This window comes from Elaeis guineensis, chromosome 2 (assembly GCF_000442705.2).
Source record: "Elaeis guineensis isolate ETL-2024a chromosome 2, EG11, whole genome shotgun sequence".
Taxonomy (NCBI): Eukaryota; Viridiplantae; Streptophyta; class Magnoliopsida; order Arecales; family Arecaceae; genus Elaeis; species Elaeis guineensis.
Genome location: NC_025994.2, coordinates 103,369,894 through 103,388,902, shown reverse-complemented (window position 1 = coordinate 103,388,902; position 19,009 = coordinate 103,369,894). Strand labels below are relative to the sequence as shown.

General features: G+C 41.3%; 1 protein-coding gene across 1 annotated transcript; it reads right to left on the bottom strand.

Annotated features, from left to right (window-relative positions):
- Nucleotides 1-6,101: 6,101 nt before the first annotated feature.
- Nucleotides 6,102-9,386, bottom strand: LOC105044797 (uncharacterized). Its single transcript, XM_019851298.3, has 6 exons — nucleotides 8,891-9,386; nucleotides 8,540-8,769; nucleotides 8,138-8,366; nucleotides 7,696-7,781; nucleotides 6,960-7,051; nucleotides 6,102-6,803 (listed from the first exon to the last, which is right to left on the bottom strand). The coding sequence occupies exons 1-6, from the start codon at nucleotides 8,969-8,971 to the stop codon at nucleotides 6,562-6,564; spliced, it is 960 nt and encodes a 319-aa protein (XP_019706857.1). The 5' UTR covers nucleotides 8,972-9,386; the 3' UTR covers nucleotides 6,102-6,561.
- Nucleotides 9,387-19,009: the final 9,623 nt, after the last annotated feature.

Here is a 19,009-nt window from a genome sequence, read left to right as displayed (position 1 = left end):
AGGAAAAGCGATTAAGTGATAGTGCAGGGACTATGGATGATTGAAATAGACCCCCAATCTCATGTTAATCAGAGAATGGAAATCATAGCTCCTGTGAGTGTACAAATGGGCTGAGAGTGGGCACCCACGGGTCAGAAATTAAAGCCGGACCTATTTCAAGTCAAGACTGGCCTGGCCTGGTCCACTAGACTCAGGCCATCGCCAGAGTGGGTCCAAGGCCCGAATGCTGCACCGCCCACGGTGCACAAAGTATTTCTCAAGAACTAATGCATTACCAGCCAGGAAGAGTCGGAGAGCGAGAGAGCAAGGACGAATATCTTCTTTGCCAACCATTACGTCTTATCCTCTGCTGATTACTGCCCACCCCGTTTCCTCCACTACTCACCACCACCGTGTTCTTCCCTTTGCTACACGTCACCGTCATCAAATCGTCCCAAACACCGCTTGCTACTGCCAGAGTTTCTTCCCCTGTGCACAATCGTGTCCTTCCATGCTAGTCCGTGCCACAGGATCCTCCGCTCTGCCACCCCCCACCGCCACCATGCGCTCCTCTCAACTGCTCGCCGGCATTAAGTGCTTCTCAGTTCCTCGGCTAGTCCTCAGCACTTCATCCTTCCCTCCGCCACCCTCACTCGCCATGCCACTGCGTCCTTCCATCCTCTGCTTGGCCACAAACATATGATCATTCCGCATTGTTGGCCGTGATCATGTAGGGGAGATGAGTAGAGAAGGGAGGACAAGGAAGGGATTGGAATTTAAGAGGAAGATGTAGCACCCTAATGAGCTGCGGGAGAGGGGCGGACCGCTATTGGGCTTTGGGCCATAACAAGCCTGATACATGTTCGAGCCTAAAATACAAAACATCATGAGCCATGACACATTCCAATAAGGTTAGTGTCATGGTCCCATATTAACTAATAAAAGATGTGCCATATGGTTTATTAGCTTGGTCTGTCCCCTTCCTAACAGCTCAAGCTTTTGGATATGAGTAGAACCCGGTAGAACCCAGGCCATGGGCATGCCCCTCTTTCTTAGATAGGAATAAACCATGAGGGTGTCATTAGATTGGAAGGGGAAGATTGCCATAGTCCATATAGACTAATAAAAAACGTGCCTAATGGGTTTATTAGCCATAGCCAATCCTCTAATCCTCGTTCTAACAACTCAAGCTTTTTGGACTCTGAGTATGCGATACTAGCCTGGCCTAAAATAGGCCTGGGTTATTAGGGCTTCTGCAGTGAGATGGCTACATGCCTAGAAAGGAGGATCAACATCTTTTGCACTGCAGAGAACATTCACAACCAGAAGCAAAAAGCAGACATCCTAGCAGAATGAGATAGATTTTTTTTAAATAAAAAAATAAATAAAAAATAAAGACGGTGAATCTACAGGCATCCAAGGATTGGATGGGCTAAGCTTTTTTTTTTTTTTTTTTTTTTTTTTTTTCTTTTTAAGCAAAATGATGGATAATCCACCTTTCGTTTGATTATAAGAATGAAAACCAGGAAAAAGAGGAGAAGAACAGGGTGGAAAATTTTTAGCTCATCCAGCGGCCCAGAAAATCACGCACCACAATACCACTCAGCAAACGTCCCCTTGGTAGCTTTGCACCACGGCACACGAGCTGAGCACAGAAAAGAGGAAAATTAACGTCGCAGCCATTGGGTTGCGGGCGGGTTGGTACTGTCTCATGTTGGTGCCTGACCAAAGGGAAACCAGAGAAGTGATGGGATTCAAAAGCCTCCAAAAACATCATTTTTTTGCCTTCAAGGACCCGTGCATTTCCGTTCAAGCCACAAAAATACTTCCTTCAAGCAATCCCAGGCGTCTCTATCCTCCGTCAATACCCTTATACTCCACGACAAAATTTGAATGTGTTTTGAAATGAATCCACATGGTCTTAACATGAAACTAGGATCAGCAATGGGTAGGATACGCATAAAATTTAGCCTATCCATACCCAAACCCATTTAAAATTTACTATCCGGATCTGTTCTAAATTCGATTAAAAATTTACTCAAGAATCTGAAACCCCATTCCATCTGAAAAAAAAAAAAAAAATCCATTAGGTATCCAAATCCATCTAATTAATTTTTATTCAGATTGGATTATTAGAATCAGGTTGTGTACCTGATTCAAAATTATTTTAAAGAAAAAAGATGGAGGGGGGGGGGGGGTGTAATAAAGTACCCGAGGGGCAAATCCTTGACACATTTTAATTTTAAGTTTCAAACATATACAAACCCTATAAGATTTTACACAACGGAATAAGCTTGTCTTCCATCCTAACCTCCCTTCTGCAGATTATCTATAGCCAACTGTTTGTTTTTCAACACCAATAAAAGAAAATCTTAATGTTGAATGAAGCAGGCATTGTCCATAGTCATTGTTAAGAAACCTATAGAAAAAGCATAGTGATCCAACCTTTCACAAAGTCAAGAAGGAATCAATTGGTTCAAATAATTAAAAATTATTCTCGTATATCAATGGAATGTTTGGTTGGGAAGAATGAAGGTTTGAAATCGAAATCGGAATGAATGACTCTTATTCCAACCATTTGGTTGGGAGAAATCTCATTCCAATTTCGATTTCGAAGTGGAATAGGAATGGATCAATCTATATAGAACTTAATTCCTATTCTTCTCCATGGATTCAATTTTTTATTTCAATTTCGATTTCGATTTCAATCACGAATCAAATACTTAGAAGAATTTGATCATTCCGATTTCGATTCCAAACCATTTCAATTTTTATTTTTATTCTAATTTTGATTATAAATCAAATATCTTCTAAAAAAATAATTATAGAGTCTGATCTTGATCTTGCCTCTGCCAGTCGAGCAGCCTAATGAAGTCCGTAACCCATTCCGGCCCCGTAGGAGAAAAATGCACCAACTCCCGAGCCTGCCTCTCCCCTCCCCAAGAGTATTTAAATAAAAAAAAAAAAGAGGGAATCCATCGGCTAGAGTGAAGTCCCCCCAGCCACATCTCAGTCCAAGACTTCATACCGGCATCTCGTTTCAACTCTTGTACAAAGGCCGGCGATACTTTGAGAACAGATTATACTGTTGTATAATCTCTCTCTCAGACTGATAGCTTCAGATTCTGTTTTTTTTGTGCTTGCGTCCTTTATTTCTAGTAATAGCCTGACTACATTCTCATTGAAACTTTCAGTCGGCTACTGAAACATTGTTACACATCCACTTGTACAATGCTGCTGTAATCACTTTGTTCTTAATGAATAAATGGGTGGCACTTTTGAAGCCTCCCTTATCATCAAAAAAAGAGACTTTGAAAATAGACATCTAGAAAGAAGAAATCTGAGAAGGCAATCACACTGCAAAATCTCACGATCCTAACTTGCTATAATGCACTCCATTCATAATCCTTGCTCATGAAAAATATCGAGATAGCTGGATACTTCTTATCCACTTTCCATGCCAGCCATGTTGAGATCTCACAAACTAGGGACTGTTAAACCTCCTTGGTCCCATGACCAGCAGATCTGACTCTAGTGGAACAACCAAAGAGGCCTTCCATCAATTTCTAATCCCTGTCAGAAAAGGTCCCTGTCAAATGGTATTAATCTCCTGAAGGACTTATTCCAGTAGTGAGAAGAAAGGAAGGAAATACCTAATTTATTCTCCTTGACAAGCTTATTCCTATCCAAGACAAAAACTAAGATTTCCACCCGGCGAGTCATCTGTCCACCCCATTGTAACGGGGGACGATCAGTACTCAATGGCAGACCTAAGTATTTCATAGGCAACTTGGTGTGGAACAATTAACCATGGAATTTAAAAATCTATAGGGATTGATAAAATCGAGCCAGGCTTGGAGCAACTTGTTGGATGGGGATTGTGGTCCAATGGTGTTTGTAATAGAGTGATAGATTTTTACAATATTGCCATCTCCAAATCCTACCCGAGCATCTCTGTCTTTAATATCTGGACATGTGGGATTTGGAATAGGTTTTCTAGCATTAAAGGCTAGTGCCCAGTCCCGCCATTATTAAGTGGATCTCCCTCAGCCCGTCCTCCTTTTTTTTTTTTTTGTGAAAAGAAAGTGGAGGAAGCGAGAAGCATCCCCTTATTTATTAATAGAAGAGTTATGTGCAGAAGGTGGTTGTATGTAAAGGAAAGAGCCAGCACGGTGCAAGAAGACGCTAGCAAACTTCAGCCCGCCATGTTGCACGTCGAGGTCATAAGACTACTCCATAGCCTCACATGATAATCTTTTTTTTTTCTTAGACTACTCCGTGCTCTTAAATATTGAAAGTATGCAATGCTTTTTCTTTTGCCTCCAACCAGTCCGAAGATAGTGCATGTTTGAAGGCCACCCTATCCGCCTTCATTGAATTTTGATGGCGTTCCACAAACTATGGGAAAAAGGGCATTTGGTAGATCTTTACCAAAATAAAAAAAAAAAAGGGCATTTGCTAGATATATAGGAAAATTAAGCCGCATAGAACACCACGTTGACTTACTCAGCCCATTCTCACAAAGAAAAGGGCTCGCCGATCTCTTTCCCTCTCTTTGGGATCGACTGAAAGAGATCCAGTTAATGCACGCCGAGTTGGATTGCCATCTTTTAATGCTGGAAATGATGTTCTTCCTTACTTTATTTTATTTTATGTTATGGGGTGTAAGAAAAGAACAGATCGGAGATGGATGGAAGACACATCAGCGGCATCAGCTATAGCAAGACGATTCAAGCTAGGAGGAAAACCGTGCGAATGGAAAGTCTGAACTTGGGCTGTGGAGGCCTCCCTAGCCAAGAAGTCGGCCACTTGATTAGCTTTTAGCTGGAGATGTCGTCACAAGAGAAGTTACTCAACATGGAGGAAATAGTCCTGACATTGCAGATTCCAAGGTGCATAGGGGAACATTGGCCATTCAACCAATTCACTGCGGTAGCCCATGTTTGGTAACCCTCATCTTTAAAATTCGTCCAGGCTAATTTCATCCCAATGAAGCTAAAATTTGGTCACCCTATTTGCACACGTTTGCCAACATGCCTGTATTGAATAAAGGGTGTCGAGCCCATGCAAGCACCATCGGCCTATGCATATTGGATGTTAGGGAAAAACTTTATACACCGCGTACATTGTAAGAAAATTGATATGGAGGGCACCATCCAACCACATTGAAATACATAGCCATCACTTTCTAACGGACATTTACTAGTACATTTAATACCTACAATTCTGTTTTTTCGTTTAAAATTTTAAATGACAAAAATATCCCTCCTATTCTGAAAAATTATGATCCTATAGCCATATTATGATATCTTGTAGTCAAATTATGATTTTCTGCACACAGAAAGTCATAATTTTTATTTTCAGAAGTAATAAAAAAGAAAGTACATTTATGCCATTAAAAATCTAAGAAATTTTTAAATGACGAAAATATCCTACCTTTCCTTGTAACATCCTATGGCCAAATTATGACAAATATACTGTAAGATGTCATAATATAGCCATAGGATATCATTATCTTTTCAGAAGAGGAGGGATATTTTCGTCATTCATAATTTTTAAACAAAAAAATGAAATATAGGCATTAAATACACGTTGGAAAGCAATAGTTATGTGGTCCAATCAGATGGGACGGTGTATTTTTTCTATACTGCATACGGTATGCGATAGCTAAGGAGGCTATGGGCCAGATGGACAGCATGACAAATGGACCCATATGCATTTTTTTTTCTTTTCTGTTGGAGGCGGTGCAGGCTCTTCGTGCACACATTATGGGAGAGGTAACACTCGGTAGCAGGGAATCCATGCTCAATATTTTGACCTACTACATTGACTACAGAAACGATCTGGACGATCCATCAGACAATGGGAAACGAACACAAAAGACTGATGAAAACATACTAAACGTGTAATTCTTCCATCGTTGCAGACTGTAAACAAATACAGCTATCTGAAGATTACATATCAATTATATAATTTTCTATGCTTTCCATGTCTAGCAGTTTTGGAAAATATAAGCTGGTAAATTTCTAATTTGTTTTTTAATTGCGATATCTTCATCATGGGAGTACGATAATCAAGCAATGAACAAAATGAATGCAAAACACAACTCAGGAACAATTAGATTTCTGTAGCAAAAAAAAATAACTTCTTTTTTTAAACATGCACTTGCAGAACAGCAAACAGTTACGGACCAGTATTGGAAAGCAAAATTAGGTCCCATCAGGACTCCAAACTTTCAAAACAGAATTGTATCCCCCCATTTTTTTTTCTTTTCTTTCTCATCATATTCATATCCCCTAGAGGAGTATCACGAAAGTTTCAAATTACTCCTTTCTCGTTTCTTCTCCTCTAAATGGGATAGCAACCTCAACCATGCAGTGCCACCAAGCTCAAGAGGCTAAAATTTTGGTCCATCGCAGAATGGGACCAACACCATCACCAGCTACGTTCCAAAGAAGATCCAGCCGTCCGCCATGAAGGTCCTCCCACTTTTGAGTTTCTTATTTTCCCTTTTTTTTTTCTTTTTTCCGTTTTGATGCTACGAGCATCTGGAAGTTAGGAATGGATGCAAGATCTCTCAGCTCAGCCACGGCGAATCCCCATAAAGTAATTGAAGTCATGGTGTTGAACCCCTAGCTGCTTTAGCCACGAATCGGCAGCGCTAAAGAGTGACAGCAATCGATCGTGGTCCCTGCCGTCGGCTCCCGAGACCCACACACTCCCCTGCATCTTATAAGTGGCCAGGCCAAACGGAGGGAGTGCCATCCCTTTAATGTCCCTCTGCTTCCTTTCGGCGCATTCCATTTCTTCGTGGGGCCCGGCCTCTGTTTTGGAATTACGGAAGAGAGGATTAGCATATTCTCACAATGATAAGACCGGCAGCTGAGAGAGAGTTGTTGGCATCTATAAACATGGACTGGAAGTGGGAAAAATGCATAAAAAAAATAAAAGAGATGGTGGAGAGCTTTTGACGAAGACACCTTGGAATGAAGATGAGAGGGTATGGTATGTGAGGAAGCATGCTGACAAATCCTTCACGGTTCTGCCTACGGGGATGTGATAAATTGGGTACCTGGACAAATAAATAATAGTGATGTGCGCACTTATTTTTCCGAGAAAAAGTAATAAGTTGCGTTCATTTAATTGAATTGATAATCGAGTAATCATGAGCGATGAGCACGCATAGAGACCATCTTTGGCTCATGGACATTCATTCATATTGTAAATTAATGATTCACTCAGTCTCAAGTATGTGCTTGTCGACGTAAGATTATGAGCTGCATCTGTTTGTATAACTAAACAGAACAACAATTCACCATAAGGAAAAAAAAAAAAAAAAGGCTAAACAGAAGGATTTGGAAAACAATAAGTAGCTCCTTTGGTTCAGTTACAGGTTCATAATTCACAATTGGCCCTTTATTGATGATTTGGGCTTGCTTCAGGTAAGATGAGAATTTAAAAAAAAAAAAAAAAAATCTTTTTCTTCCCTTTTGGGGTGCAGTGATTTAATTCATATAGAAGTTGCTAGTAAAATGGCCTTAGATGTAGCAAGATCTATGAGACGCATATAGTATATAAGCATTTACAAGAGAGACACAGAATAGGAGTTGTAGTATCCATCCCATATTATTCTTATATCATTTAGCCAACAAAGTATGCATGCTTTGAATTTTAAATAAATCAATTGCCGGAAGTTTATTAGATGAGAAGAGGTACCAAGCCACTGCCATCCAGCTAGCTGGAGATAGATCCACACTCCTGAGCGTCAATAATCCTGGGAATGCTTGGGCCAGTTCACTAATCTGAAGGAGAATTCAAAATAAGAAGCAATGGCTCTATGTTAGTTGACAAGAAACATAACAAACTGGATCACAAAGCCAGATATATATTCATCAACTATTAAAATTCAGTGAGGTAGCAAAGCAATAAAAAGAAAAAAAGGCAATACCACAGAAACAACAGCACCTACAAATTTGTAGTCTATCCTTAAAAAAAAAAAAAAAGATTCAATTGATTCTTGCAATTATATCTAGAGATTTAATTTTCTCACTTACCAGGCAAGACCATCAGACAATTATAATGCATATTGCAACCAACAGAGACCTATTTACTGGGATCGTTTCACACGAGGAAGGAAAATAGAGACGGTGACAGGTACCTTATCCTTGAGAGGCACCCTTCCATATGGGGGAGACCTCTCAAAGTACTGGAAGTAGAGGTAGCCCAACCTATCCCGTAAATGCCACAAGCTGTCCTGTTCGAAATCACAATCCTCCAAAGAACTACCACTGGATCTCCATAGCTTGTCACTCTCACTATCATCACTGCAAGAATCACTGAATTCCCTCATCTCGGGAACACCGGTTTCTCTCTCTTCCTTTCGGCTCCTGCATCATTGATTTCTCAAAGCCTCGGATTTCAAAGATGTAAAGAAAAGAAAAGGGAAAAAAAAATCATAGTATTCACTTGACCTAAAAATGATTTTTTTTTTTTCTTTAGAAATAGCCGAAGAAAAAAGTTGGAGATGCTCTGTGAAACATGGGGAAGATCAAAGACATACCCGATGTTAGTCAAAGATGAAGCGCTAGTGTAGATTTGGATGGCAGAGAGGTACGGGACGTAGTACTGGATGAGTGTCTCCTCGCCACCGTTGCCGTTGAGAGAGACGGGAGTGCCAGCACCGTAGGCGCTCCATTCGTCGTAGCAATCCCAGAGATCTTGCAGCGTGAAGTACTCGACGGTGTCGGAATCCCATGGGTGCCACAGCCGGTTCAACTCTCCCAGGCGCGACTGCAGCACAAGAGGAACGCGGGGAGACCACCCAAGTCATTCGAAATCAACAAGCCGACCACAGAGGAAGCAAAGCAAAGCAACGACAAGAATACGTGCGATTAAAGAGATGGGAACTCACCTTTGGGAGGGATCGCGATGGGACGACCGGCGTGGTGCGATCAAGAAAGCATTGGAGGTTGGACGAGGCGAGGAAAGTCATCGTCCTTCCTCCTTCCCCTTGTACACCAGACGGAGGGAGGGAGGAGATGAGAATTGGGGTGGGGAAGGAGGAAGAAGGGGAGGAGACGAGAAGAAATCGGTCCACGAGAATTCTATGTTGCTGTTGACCCTTTTGGATAGCTATTTCTCTAACAGACAGAGGGGAACAAAAATCCCACCCAAATTCCGCTTCCTTTTTTAGTTAGATCAATCACAACGAAGGGAACTCCTCTCCTTCGATGCCAGCTATTAAACCCCACGCTCGAACGGTATGAAAGGGAGAGGGAGGGGCTCTGCTTTCCGTGGCAGCAAGGAAATCCCAACCAATATATAACGTATGTTGTTAGAGAAAGGAGTCCTGGGAAGGGAGCGCAGAACCTGTCAAAAGATAACCCACCCGCAAAAACAGGGGAAAGTGGTTTCCCCTTCTAACATTTACAATTCATCGATGCAGTTGGACGGAGGTGGAAGCTAAAATACGCTGCCTATTCTCGGACTTGGTTAAGGAAATAATAATAATAATATAACATGCATACTTTGGTTCTCTCTCCATTAAGAATCCTTACATGTGGAGGCCAAGTCTCCTGTTTCTCTCCGCCTTTAAACATGATCCAGTCGATCGCCACGCAGAAAACGACCGTCACCGACCGGATTTATGACTGCTTCATTAAAAAAAAAGAAAACACGCGATTGAACAAGATGAGCAGGATTTCAGGAAATATGCTGTTTAGGATTGAGAAGATTAGAGAGAGAGGCGGCAGCGGGCGGAAGCGGGAATAAACGGTAGGGAAATGGTTTGGAGAATAAGGCATGCCATCCGTTCCTTTTCTTCTATTCCATTTGTCTAGCATCAAGAGGACTGGAACTATTTTAAAGAAGCAGCGTCGGCCCCACCAGTCAAATAAAAGATGGAATATTGGGAAAGGAATAGTTAGCATCCGACGAATAAAAAAAAAAAAAAGAGATGTATCTTATAGACTCTAATATCGGCTTCTGGCCACCGCCCTTATATCCAAAAAAAAAAAAAAAATCTCAAAGAAAGAAAGATAACTTTTTCTGTAAGCTTTGGATTGCTTCTCTTTCCACCGCCTCGTTGCACTCGTCCTTCATATGTAAATCCCTTCTTTACCCCTCCTTTATTTCTCCCTCTCTGAACCCCACTCTACGCGTTTCCTCCATTCAGGGGGCATGTCATTCATTGCACAAAAAAGGGGGCGTGACCTTTCGAATGTATAAGAAGGTCAAAAGGAGGGGTTGTAGGGCATGAACGGCCTTTTCGTTTTTCTTTGCCTTTATTTTTAAAAATCTCCAAAGAAACAAGCAGCGAGAGAGAAGGGGAGCAGGTCTTGATTCGGGAGGGCGGGGAAATACTTGGATACATATAACTCATGAAGACCAAAAAATTTAATTAATATTTTTTTATTAATTTTTTGAATAAAATTTTTTATTATTATAAATAATATTAGAGCTGATTCAGCCCATGATGTATATTGATTATAGGATATTATAGTATGAATTTATTGGAGCTAATCATGAACCGAACATGGTGTTTATACATAGATATATGTATACGTAACTTGGCAAGGATAATAATGCTTGAAAAAAAAAAAGAAGAACGTAGGAATCATATAGATATGTATTTAATCCTATATTGCTTGGTATATTTAACTTGGTAAGGACACAAATGCTTAAAAGAGAGAGTATGTAAGGATTCATTAGGGTGTGTATTTAATTCCTCATTGGTTATTGGCTAGAAAAATTTTAAGTATTTATATAGGATCAAGTTGGTGCAAATAATATCTTTCAGTGATTCTTCTTGGATAGAGTTTTGGGTTGTTATAAAAAAAAAAATATCTATTTATGGTAAAAAGGGGCGTGACTCTCTTGACAAATGAGATGGTCAAAAGAACATGGTGCAAAGGAGATGGTGCAGGGGATGAACGACCTTTTTCGTCTTTCTTTGCCCTTCTTTGAAAATCTCAAAGGAAACATGGAGAGAGAGAGGAGGGGTGGTAGGTCTTAATTGTTGATCTGTGGGAGAGAATTCAACTCAATATAATTGGTAGCAAATCAAGGTGGCGGAGGAAAGAGAAACGGCAATGGGTGGAATCATTTCTTTTTAGGAATTATGGAGGAAGGCAATGGCAATCGGAGGAAGCAGTCTGGTAATTTGGGAGCTTGACGGTTTCTGTTGCCGGCTGCTTGTGCAGCTAGGCGAGCGGAGAGGTCGTTCTCTCTATTCATTCTTTCTCCCATATATTATTTATTTATTTATTTTGATTATTCAACAAGACAGCGCCAATTAAAACCAAAAACATGAGATGCCTTTTTTTTTTTTCTTTTTTTCAAGCATAATCTGAAAGCGGTAACAAGAGTGGTTTTGGAAGGACGGTTTCGTTGGAGAAAAAAGAAAAAGGTTCTGAGTGTATAGCCTTACCGGCACGCCACCTCATGCTCCATTCTTAACTGGTTCAGGAGAAATGTCATTCGAACAGCTTGGCTCCAAACTCCTTTCCGGCAAGCACGGCATTGGAGGAGCAACCGCATGCCCACGGCTTTCCTGTCGCTTTATCAAAACGTCCATCTGTGGTCCTCCTATTAGCAAGTGTAGTTCATTAATATACGGTGGTGCAGCTGGAGTCACCTTATGTTCTCAAATTCGAACAAGAAAGTATCCCAATCAGCGGATTTAGACAGACCAAGTTTCACTTCGATCCACAATGGCGAGTGATCTCCTACATCGGCTACTTTTAAGATATAAACATGCTAAAGGTCTCTATTTAATTATGGTAAAAGGTTGGCCGGTTAGCCTTGATCGAGTGATTATTTAAATAGAAGAATGGGTATATAAGGAAAAATCCTAATCTTTTTTTTAGAGCTGATTTTTTTTTCCCTTTACCTTTTTCTTTTGGATGGAACAGGGTTCTTTTCTTTCAAAGATTAGTCAGAAGGTACTATATTATAGTGTTTCCTAGTCCATATAAATCATGGATTGGATTTGTCTTGATACTATTCGTAAAAATTCAAGATATCATCTAAAAAAACTAGTCAAAAGATACTATCTATATTTCTTAATCCTTTATAAGTATTCAAGATCGATGTAGTGCGTAACTAATATGAAACTAAACACATGCTCATATGGCTCTGAATATTTTATATCATAATATAATACTTCTTTGAAAAGTCACATAATATTATTTTACTAAAACAATGGGTACGAAATTTTTTTTTATCTATTTTGTTCTTCTTTTAGATTTGTGTATTTGTTCAACCATGCATAGATGTCATCGATGTAGCAATCCATCTACATTTCTTGTCATGCACACAAATATTAACATCCTTGCACAAATCCTGGTGCACTAATGAATAATAAATGAATGATGGATACAGTTTCTTTGTCCCGCTAGCCTTTTCAGAAATATCTCTCTGTACAAGTAGAGAAAAAAATTGAAATAAATTTTATAAGATTCTTTCTAATTATTTTACAAAAAAAAAGAATTTATATAATTTTAAAAAAAAACTTATTGGATATTTAGAGCCACTAAAAAATGAATTTAGAAAAAGAATTTCCTCCACACACTTAGAGGGACTTTTGTTAATCATATTAAGGAAAAAATTGAAGTTAGAGTTATTTTAGAAATCCATTAGCTAATGCCATACACATAAAAGGAAAAATGATAAATTTAAAATAAGTTGGAATTCGAGTGTAATTCATCTTAGTAATTTTGGGAAAAAATTATTGGATGTTTAAAGTTCACATATGGAAAAAACAAATTCAAAAGAACAATTTTCTAACAAAGGGGGAAGATTTTCCTTTCATAAATATTTCCCTCAACAAATTTCTTATTTTTTTTCTCATATAAATTGATATTTATATTTTTGCTATCTTCTAGTGCATTTATTTTAGTAAAACAAAATGAAATTTTTTCTTTTTTTTTTATGTTTTATTTTTTTAATATTCGTGCGTTAGTTTAGCTGTGCATAGACGCTATCAGTGCAGCGATCCATCCACATTTCTTGTCATGCACAAGGTTCTTAACATGATTGCACAAATCCTGGGGTACTAATGAATAATAGATGAATGATAGTTACAGTCTTCTTGCCTTTACTTTTTATTCCAACAAGCTTTTTTTTTTTCTTTTGCCTCCCATGCACCTTAATTTCTTCATCTTGATTGCCATAACCACGCTTCTTACCACCCAAAGTATATTACATTGATTGGCCATTAGTACCTCTACCTCTCCCTCATGCAAAATCCTGTCTCCTGACTGCTTTCTTGTCCCTTTCATCCCCGGTGCAAAAATAAAGTCTACAAGAGGAGTCGGCCGTTTAAGTCAAACCTATCGTCATCAAGCTAGATATCGAATTGAATATTTGACCCACCACAGAATTGACCCCACCAAGCTACTGCACTGGTCCATTAATGTTGCCGATTATCCAAATTGTTGAATTCATGTTGCACTTTTAGAGTTTGGATTCAAAAACAATAAAGCTTGGATCCATTATGCAATGGAAATTTATGAGATGTAGATTTTGAGACTTGTGCTAGTTAGATCATCACTCTGGATTTTACCTATCGACAATTCAGCTTGAGTTACCGAGTGTGAACCCGAAAAAGGAAGCCTTGCAATTCTTCTAACTTTTGGTCAAATCTCTCTAGAGGCAACCAGCTGGCTGCACGTTGTAAGGTGTGACACAAGCTAGGGAGGCTGAAAAATTGTTTGGATGGGTTGGGTGATACACTTTTCCCTTGATGGAAAAGGAGAGCAATGAATTATCGATAAATTTTTATTTGGATGTATATATACAACTAAAAAAATATATATAAAAATAGAATAAAAAATAAAATATTAAGAAGGATATATTTTTCCAAATAAAAACATTGAGGTTATAGCTACAGTCAAAATAATAGAAATATGCTCGCCTATACGTGATAGGAGAATGCGATAAATTGGAATAGAATCTGAACACTCTTCTTTGCTCATCTTTTGTCCATGATTTTCAACTCAATCAAATAATGGGGCTGCAAAGACTTCATATACTGATAGTTCCACTAGACCCCTAAGGAGCTTGGGAGTAATCCTTATAATTTAGTCCATAGCCTCATATCCAGCAAATCTTTTTGTAGTGCAGAGATTCTCATACATTTTGAATCTATAGAGTATTCTTTGAAGCATTGAATATGCAGTATATTTTTTTTTATAAAGATCCTATTGTTTCTCTCCAACCATACTTTCCAACACCAAGCCACAATAAGTTGATTCTTCGCTCTTCTTGTCGTGGTATTAAAAATCTTTCTTCTCTAACTAGACCAATAATCATTAAATTATCTAACCAACCTTTAATGTTGAGTTGTAATTTGAGAGCATATAGAAGTGACTGAGTTAAAGAATATTTAACAAAGAGATGAGAAGTAGTTTCTTCAGATGTACCACAAGAAACGTACTCGTAATTGATACTCAACCCCTTTTTAGCAAGGTTGGCCCGTTTGGATTTCATTCCTCACGAAATATCTTAACTTTCAAAGGAACTGCGGCTTTCCAAATCATTTGATAGTAAGGACAACCCAATCCATCATTGTTAGGAAAATTATATCAGAAATTCAATAATATACAATCTATTCTGGGATGATTTCCAACTTAGTGTGTCCTCCACTCTAGAACGTCGGAAATTATTAAGAATAATATGTAATGCATTCAACTGATCGATTTGTGCTGAAGTTAGAAGTCTGCTGAGGATGATTTCCTAAGATAGGATCCTCGAAAACCACCAAGACTTGACTGTGTAATTTTTTGGGTGAGCTATTATATAAAGATCCTTGTCTCTGTTATTTCCCACTCTGTTGCATCACTCGGCTATTCAACTCTTCTCAGGAAGTTTCAACCCCCCTGGAATTCTGAAATTGGTCATCTTTGAGGCTCGATTCTATTACGTCATCCGCATGCATTCTATGGGTGAAGATTCCAAGCCGCGCTCGGGGTGTCTCAAATGTTCCTCATTTTCATAACTCAGATTGCTAGATATTTCCCTGGTGATTCTATGTACATGGGGGCTTTTCACGTATCCTGTTTTGCATCCATTCAGAGGGCTCTCCACTCAATCTTCGTTTTTTTTTTCATGGAGCTTTGCTCTCTGGTTTTAAAATTTGTTTGGAGTTCCGTCGCTCTTTTCCCAACTCTGTGAGAGTGGCTTCTCTGAAACTCTTTCACTGATGTCTCGTCAGTCTCTGTACACACCATATTCTGAGTAGTAGAAAGGTGGCTGGTTTCGAAGGTCACAGCCTCCTATTGCATCAAAAAAAAAAAAAAAAAAAAAAAAAAAAAACAAGAAGTTACTTGTTAGCATAAAAAAAAAAAAAAAAACAATGCTAGAGGGAGTCGGATCACTGCTGTATGTTGTTGGAAAAAACCTTTAATGACCAAATCATTTAAATAAAACCAGGTTATTTTTGATTACCGGTGTAGTTGATAAAGCTACCAATAGATTCTTGCAATGACTTTAGATCGGTCGTTTTTCTTTTATTTGGTAAAAGCTATGGATCGGTCAATTCAATAACTCCGAAAACGTACGCCCACTGCAGAAGTGGACGCCCACCTCCTATCTGAAGACCAAACGTCAGTAAATGGTGTGGTTGGGCCTTGAGAATGGCGGACAGATGCGAGCTTTCAATAACTGTAAACATTGACCAAAACCTTCAATTTCCTCTTTTTTTTTTTTGGTAGAAGTAGAACTTCAATTTCCTCCTTCGACACCTGACGGGTTGGTCTCTATTGATGCCTGTTTCGTTAATGGAATGTGTCTAGCCTAGTTGTGTATTATAGCCCCTCATAAAGGGTGCCACATGGGGTTTCAAGCCCGAGCTCCAGTCCTCTAGCTAAGAACTCGAGCATTTTTGGACCGTGAGTCCATAACATGTGGTATTATTGCCAGATCCATTAATGTACGCCATAGCCTTATAAATCATGCAGGTCCCTCACCAGGATATTAGCCCTGCCCATCAGGTAGGAGAACAATCGGTGGTAAGGCATCATAATACTAGGTAGGAAATTCTGTCGTTCTCTCACATCGGGTGATAGAGAGATGTAACAGGGATCTGAAAGCCTGGATGGGTCCTCTTCGTACCCGTCTCTTAATAAAAAGGCCATTCAACCACCATGATGGGTATACCCAAGGGTTCGCTGTATTTCTAGCAGATTCATCAACAAACACATACATAGGTTGGCAAAATGTTGACAAATAGAACTGGCCAGCAATCAACTAAACTCTTATAATAACCGACATTAAATGATCGATGTTAAGGAGAGATATCACTAGTGGCTGCCTCCACCACCACCTCCTTTTAATGAGTACCTAATACCTCCTTAGTGGCGTCCTTCTTCTCTTCCTTTCTTCTTTTTATAGCACCCAAATAAATGATCCATCAAAAGCTTATTGATTGGCCCAAAAATTCTTCCTTTTCTTCTTTTTTATGAGTGTCAATGCATTCTTAAATCCTGTTGGGGGATATTTTCTCCTTGGATCGAAGACAGGGACAAGGAGCTTTTATGGACCGATGAACATAGTAAGATGGTCCGATCCTAGTTTCGGCCTATAATGATGTTGAGCCTAAACCATAGTATTAAGTAGAATTTAAAGATAGGCCATTCCTAGCTTCGTCATCATATTTACTTCTATCTTTATAGTGACTGACATTCAATGCTGACAACTGCAGATGGCGAGATATTTAGGCATTCTGAGCTCTGACTTCAGCCATGAGCATACATCGATCCTCATCTCATTGGGTGAAAACCAACTCGGCCATTTCCTTTTCTTAACACATGCCTTCATCAAATTACACCGAACCCTCAACTAAAAAGGTAGGACCGATCTCATCTGCACCTTAATTCAAAATTCGAAATCACCTACGATTGTCAGTTGATTTCGGAACGGAAAACGAATGTGCAATAACTACCCTGTTGGGTATAAAATACCTACAGCCGAAGTCCTCAGCAGAATCAGCTCAAGAAGACTCCGCCCGGACTCCTACGGGAGCCGGGCTTCGTCCTCGACTCCAACAGCTGCAGACAGACTTCGTCCGGACTCCTACGGGAGCCGGACTCCGCCGACTTCAACCGCAAGTAGACTCCGCCCGGACTCCTATGGGAGCCGGGCTCCGTCCTCAACATCAACTGCCGGTAAGCATTGTCCGGACTCCTACGGGAGCCGGACTTCGCCTTTGACTTTAATTGCAGGAAAACTCCGTCCGGACTCCTACGGGAGCCGGGCTTCGTCCTCGACTCCAACAGCTGCAGACAGACTTCGTCCGGACTCCTACGGGAGCCGGACTCCACCGACTTCAACCGCAAGTAGACTCCGCCCGGACTCCTACGGGAGCCGGGCTCCATCCTCAACATCAACTGCCGGTAAGCATTGTCCGGACTCCTACGGGAGCCGGACTTCGCCTTTGACTTTAATTGCAGGAAGACTCCGCCCGGACTCCTATGGGAGCCGGACTTCGTCCTCGACTCCAACAGCTGCAGACAGACTTCGTCCGGACTCCTACGGGAGCCGGACTCCACCGACTTCAACCGCAAGTAGACTCCGCCCGGACTCCTACGGGAGTCGGGCTCCGTCCTCAACATCAACTGCCGGTAAGCATTGTCTGGACTCCTACGGGAGCCGGACTTCGCCTTTGACTTTAATTGTAGGAAGACTCCGCTCGGACTCCTACGGGAGCCGGACTCCACCGACTTCAACCGCAAGTAGACTCCGCCCGGACTCCTATGAGAGCCGGACTCCGTCCTCAACATCAACTGCCGGTAAGCCTTGTCCGGACTCCTACGGGAGCCGGACTTCGCCTTTGACTTTAATTGCAGGAAGACTCCGCCCGGACTACTACGGGAGCCGGGCTTCGTCCGCGGCTTCAACTCCGAGAGGACTCCGCCCGGACCCCCACGGGAGCCGGGCTCCACCCACGACTCCAACCGCAGGGAGGACTCCGTCCGGACTCCTACGGAAGCCAGACTCCGTCTTCTATCCCGACTGCGGAAAGACCTCGCCCAAACTCCTACGGGTACCGAACCTCGCTACCGACTCTAACCGAACTCTGGCCGACCAGTCTGGACCCCCTGGCAGGTCACAGTAATGGACAACACTGCTCCACTCCCTACGACGAACCCTATGCAGCTCCATTACTCCCTGATAGGCCGTATTAACGGCCACGATTCTGCTCCACTCCCTATGGCGGGTCCTGTGCGATTCCATCATTCCCTGACGAGCCACGATAGCGGACGCCGCTCCACTCTCCGTAACTGACTCCACGTGGCAAGCCACGACCATAGCCACGCTCCCGCTCTATTGCCCTCCGCAATAAATTCCTCCTGACTCTGGGCGGCCCACGACCAGACGGTTACAGGCGTCGCCATCAATTTGTTGCCCCCTCTGCCTATAAAAGGGGGCCCCAGATACGTTATTCAATGGGCTTTTATCTTTCATCTAAAAACTCTGCTAAATTCTCCGTTCGAGCACTCCATTCTTGTTGAGGCAGAGAACTGACTTGAGCGTCGGAGGGTCTTGCCGGAGCAACCCCACCTCCGGTTTAGACTTCCTTTGCAGGTCCAGACGGCGACCGCGACTTCCTCGACTCCAGCTTATCCGATGCAAGCGGATTTTTGTACCAACAGGATTGGCGCTAGAGGAAGGACGGCGTGTGTCTTCGCAATACCCTTGTTCTTAAAGGAGCGCTCAACGGATCCACCTCCGATCATCTTATCTGGCACCCACTCCTCCTTTCCTCATCTGATGCCTGCTCGTGAGGCATTCGCACAACTACCTCCAGCTATGGTCGCCGACAAGGAGTGGCCGGACGATCGGCCTCTATCGGATTCTGTCAACACCATTTCGGGAGGATCCCGACGGGAGGCAACCAATGTACCGGCTGTATTCTCCAAGCGGCAAAAGGTCGAAGAACCCATAACCTTTACCGAAGAAGACACCCAGGGAGTCTAATTCCCTCATAACGACGCAGTCGTAGTTTTCTTGAATATAGCGAATTACGACG

What these genes read in the sequence shown, in the direction of transcription:
- LOC105044797 (XM_019851298.3), bottom strand. Translation starts at nt 8,971, where the DNA reads ATGACTTTCCTCGCCTCGTCCAACCTCCAATGCTTTCTTGATCGCACC. An exon ending in CATCGCGATCCCTCCCAAAG is followed by an intron (nt 8,770 to 8,890) that starts GTGAGTTCCCAT and finishes CTTGTGCTGCAG; the next exon opens with TCGCGCCTGGGAGAGTTGAA. An exon ending in CCTCTCATCTTCATTCCAAG is followed by an intron (nt 6,804 to 6,959) that starts GTGTCTTCGTCA and finishes ATTCCAAAACAG; the next exon opens with AGGCCGGGCCCCACGAAGAA.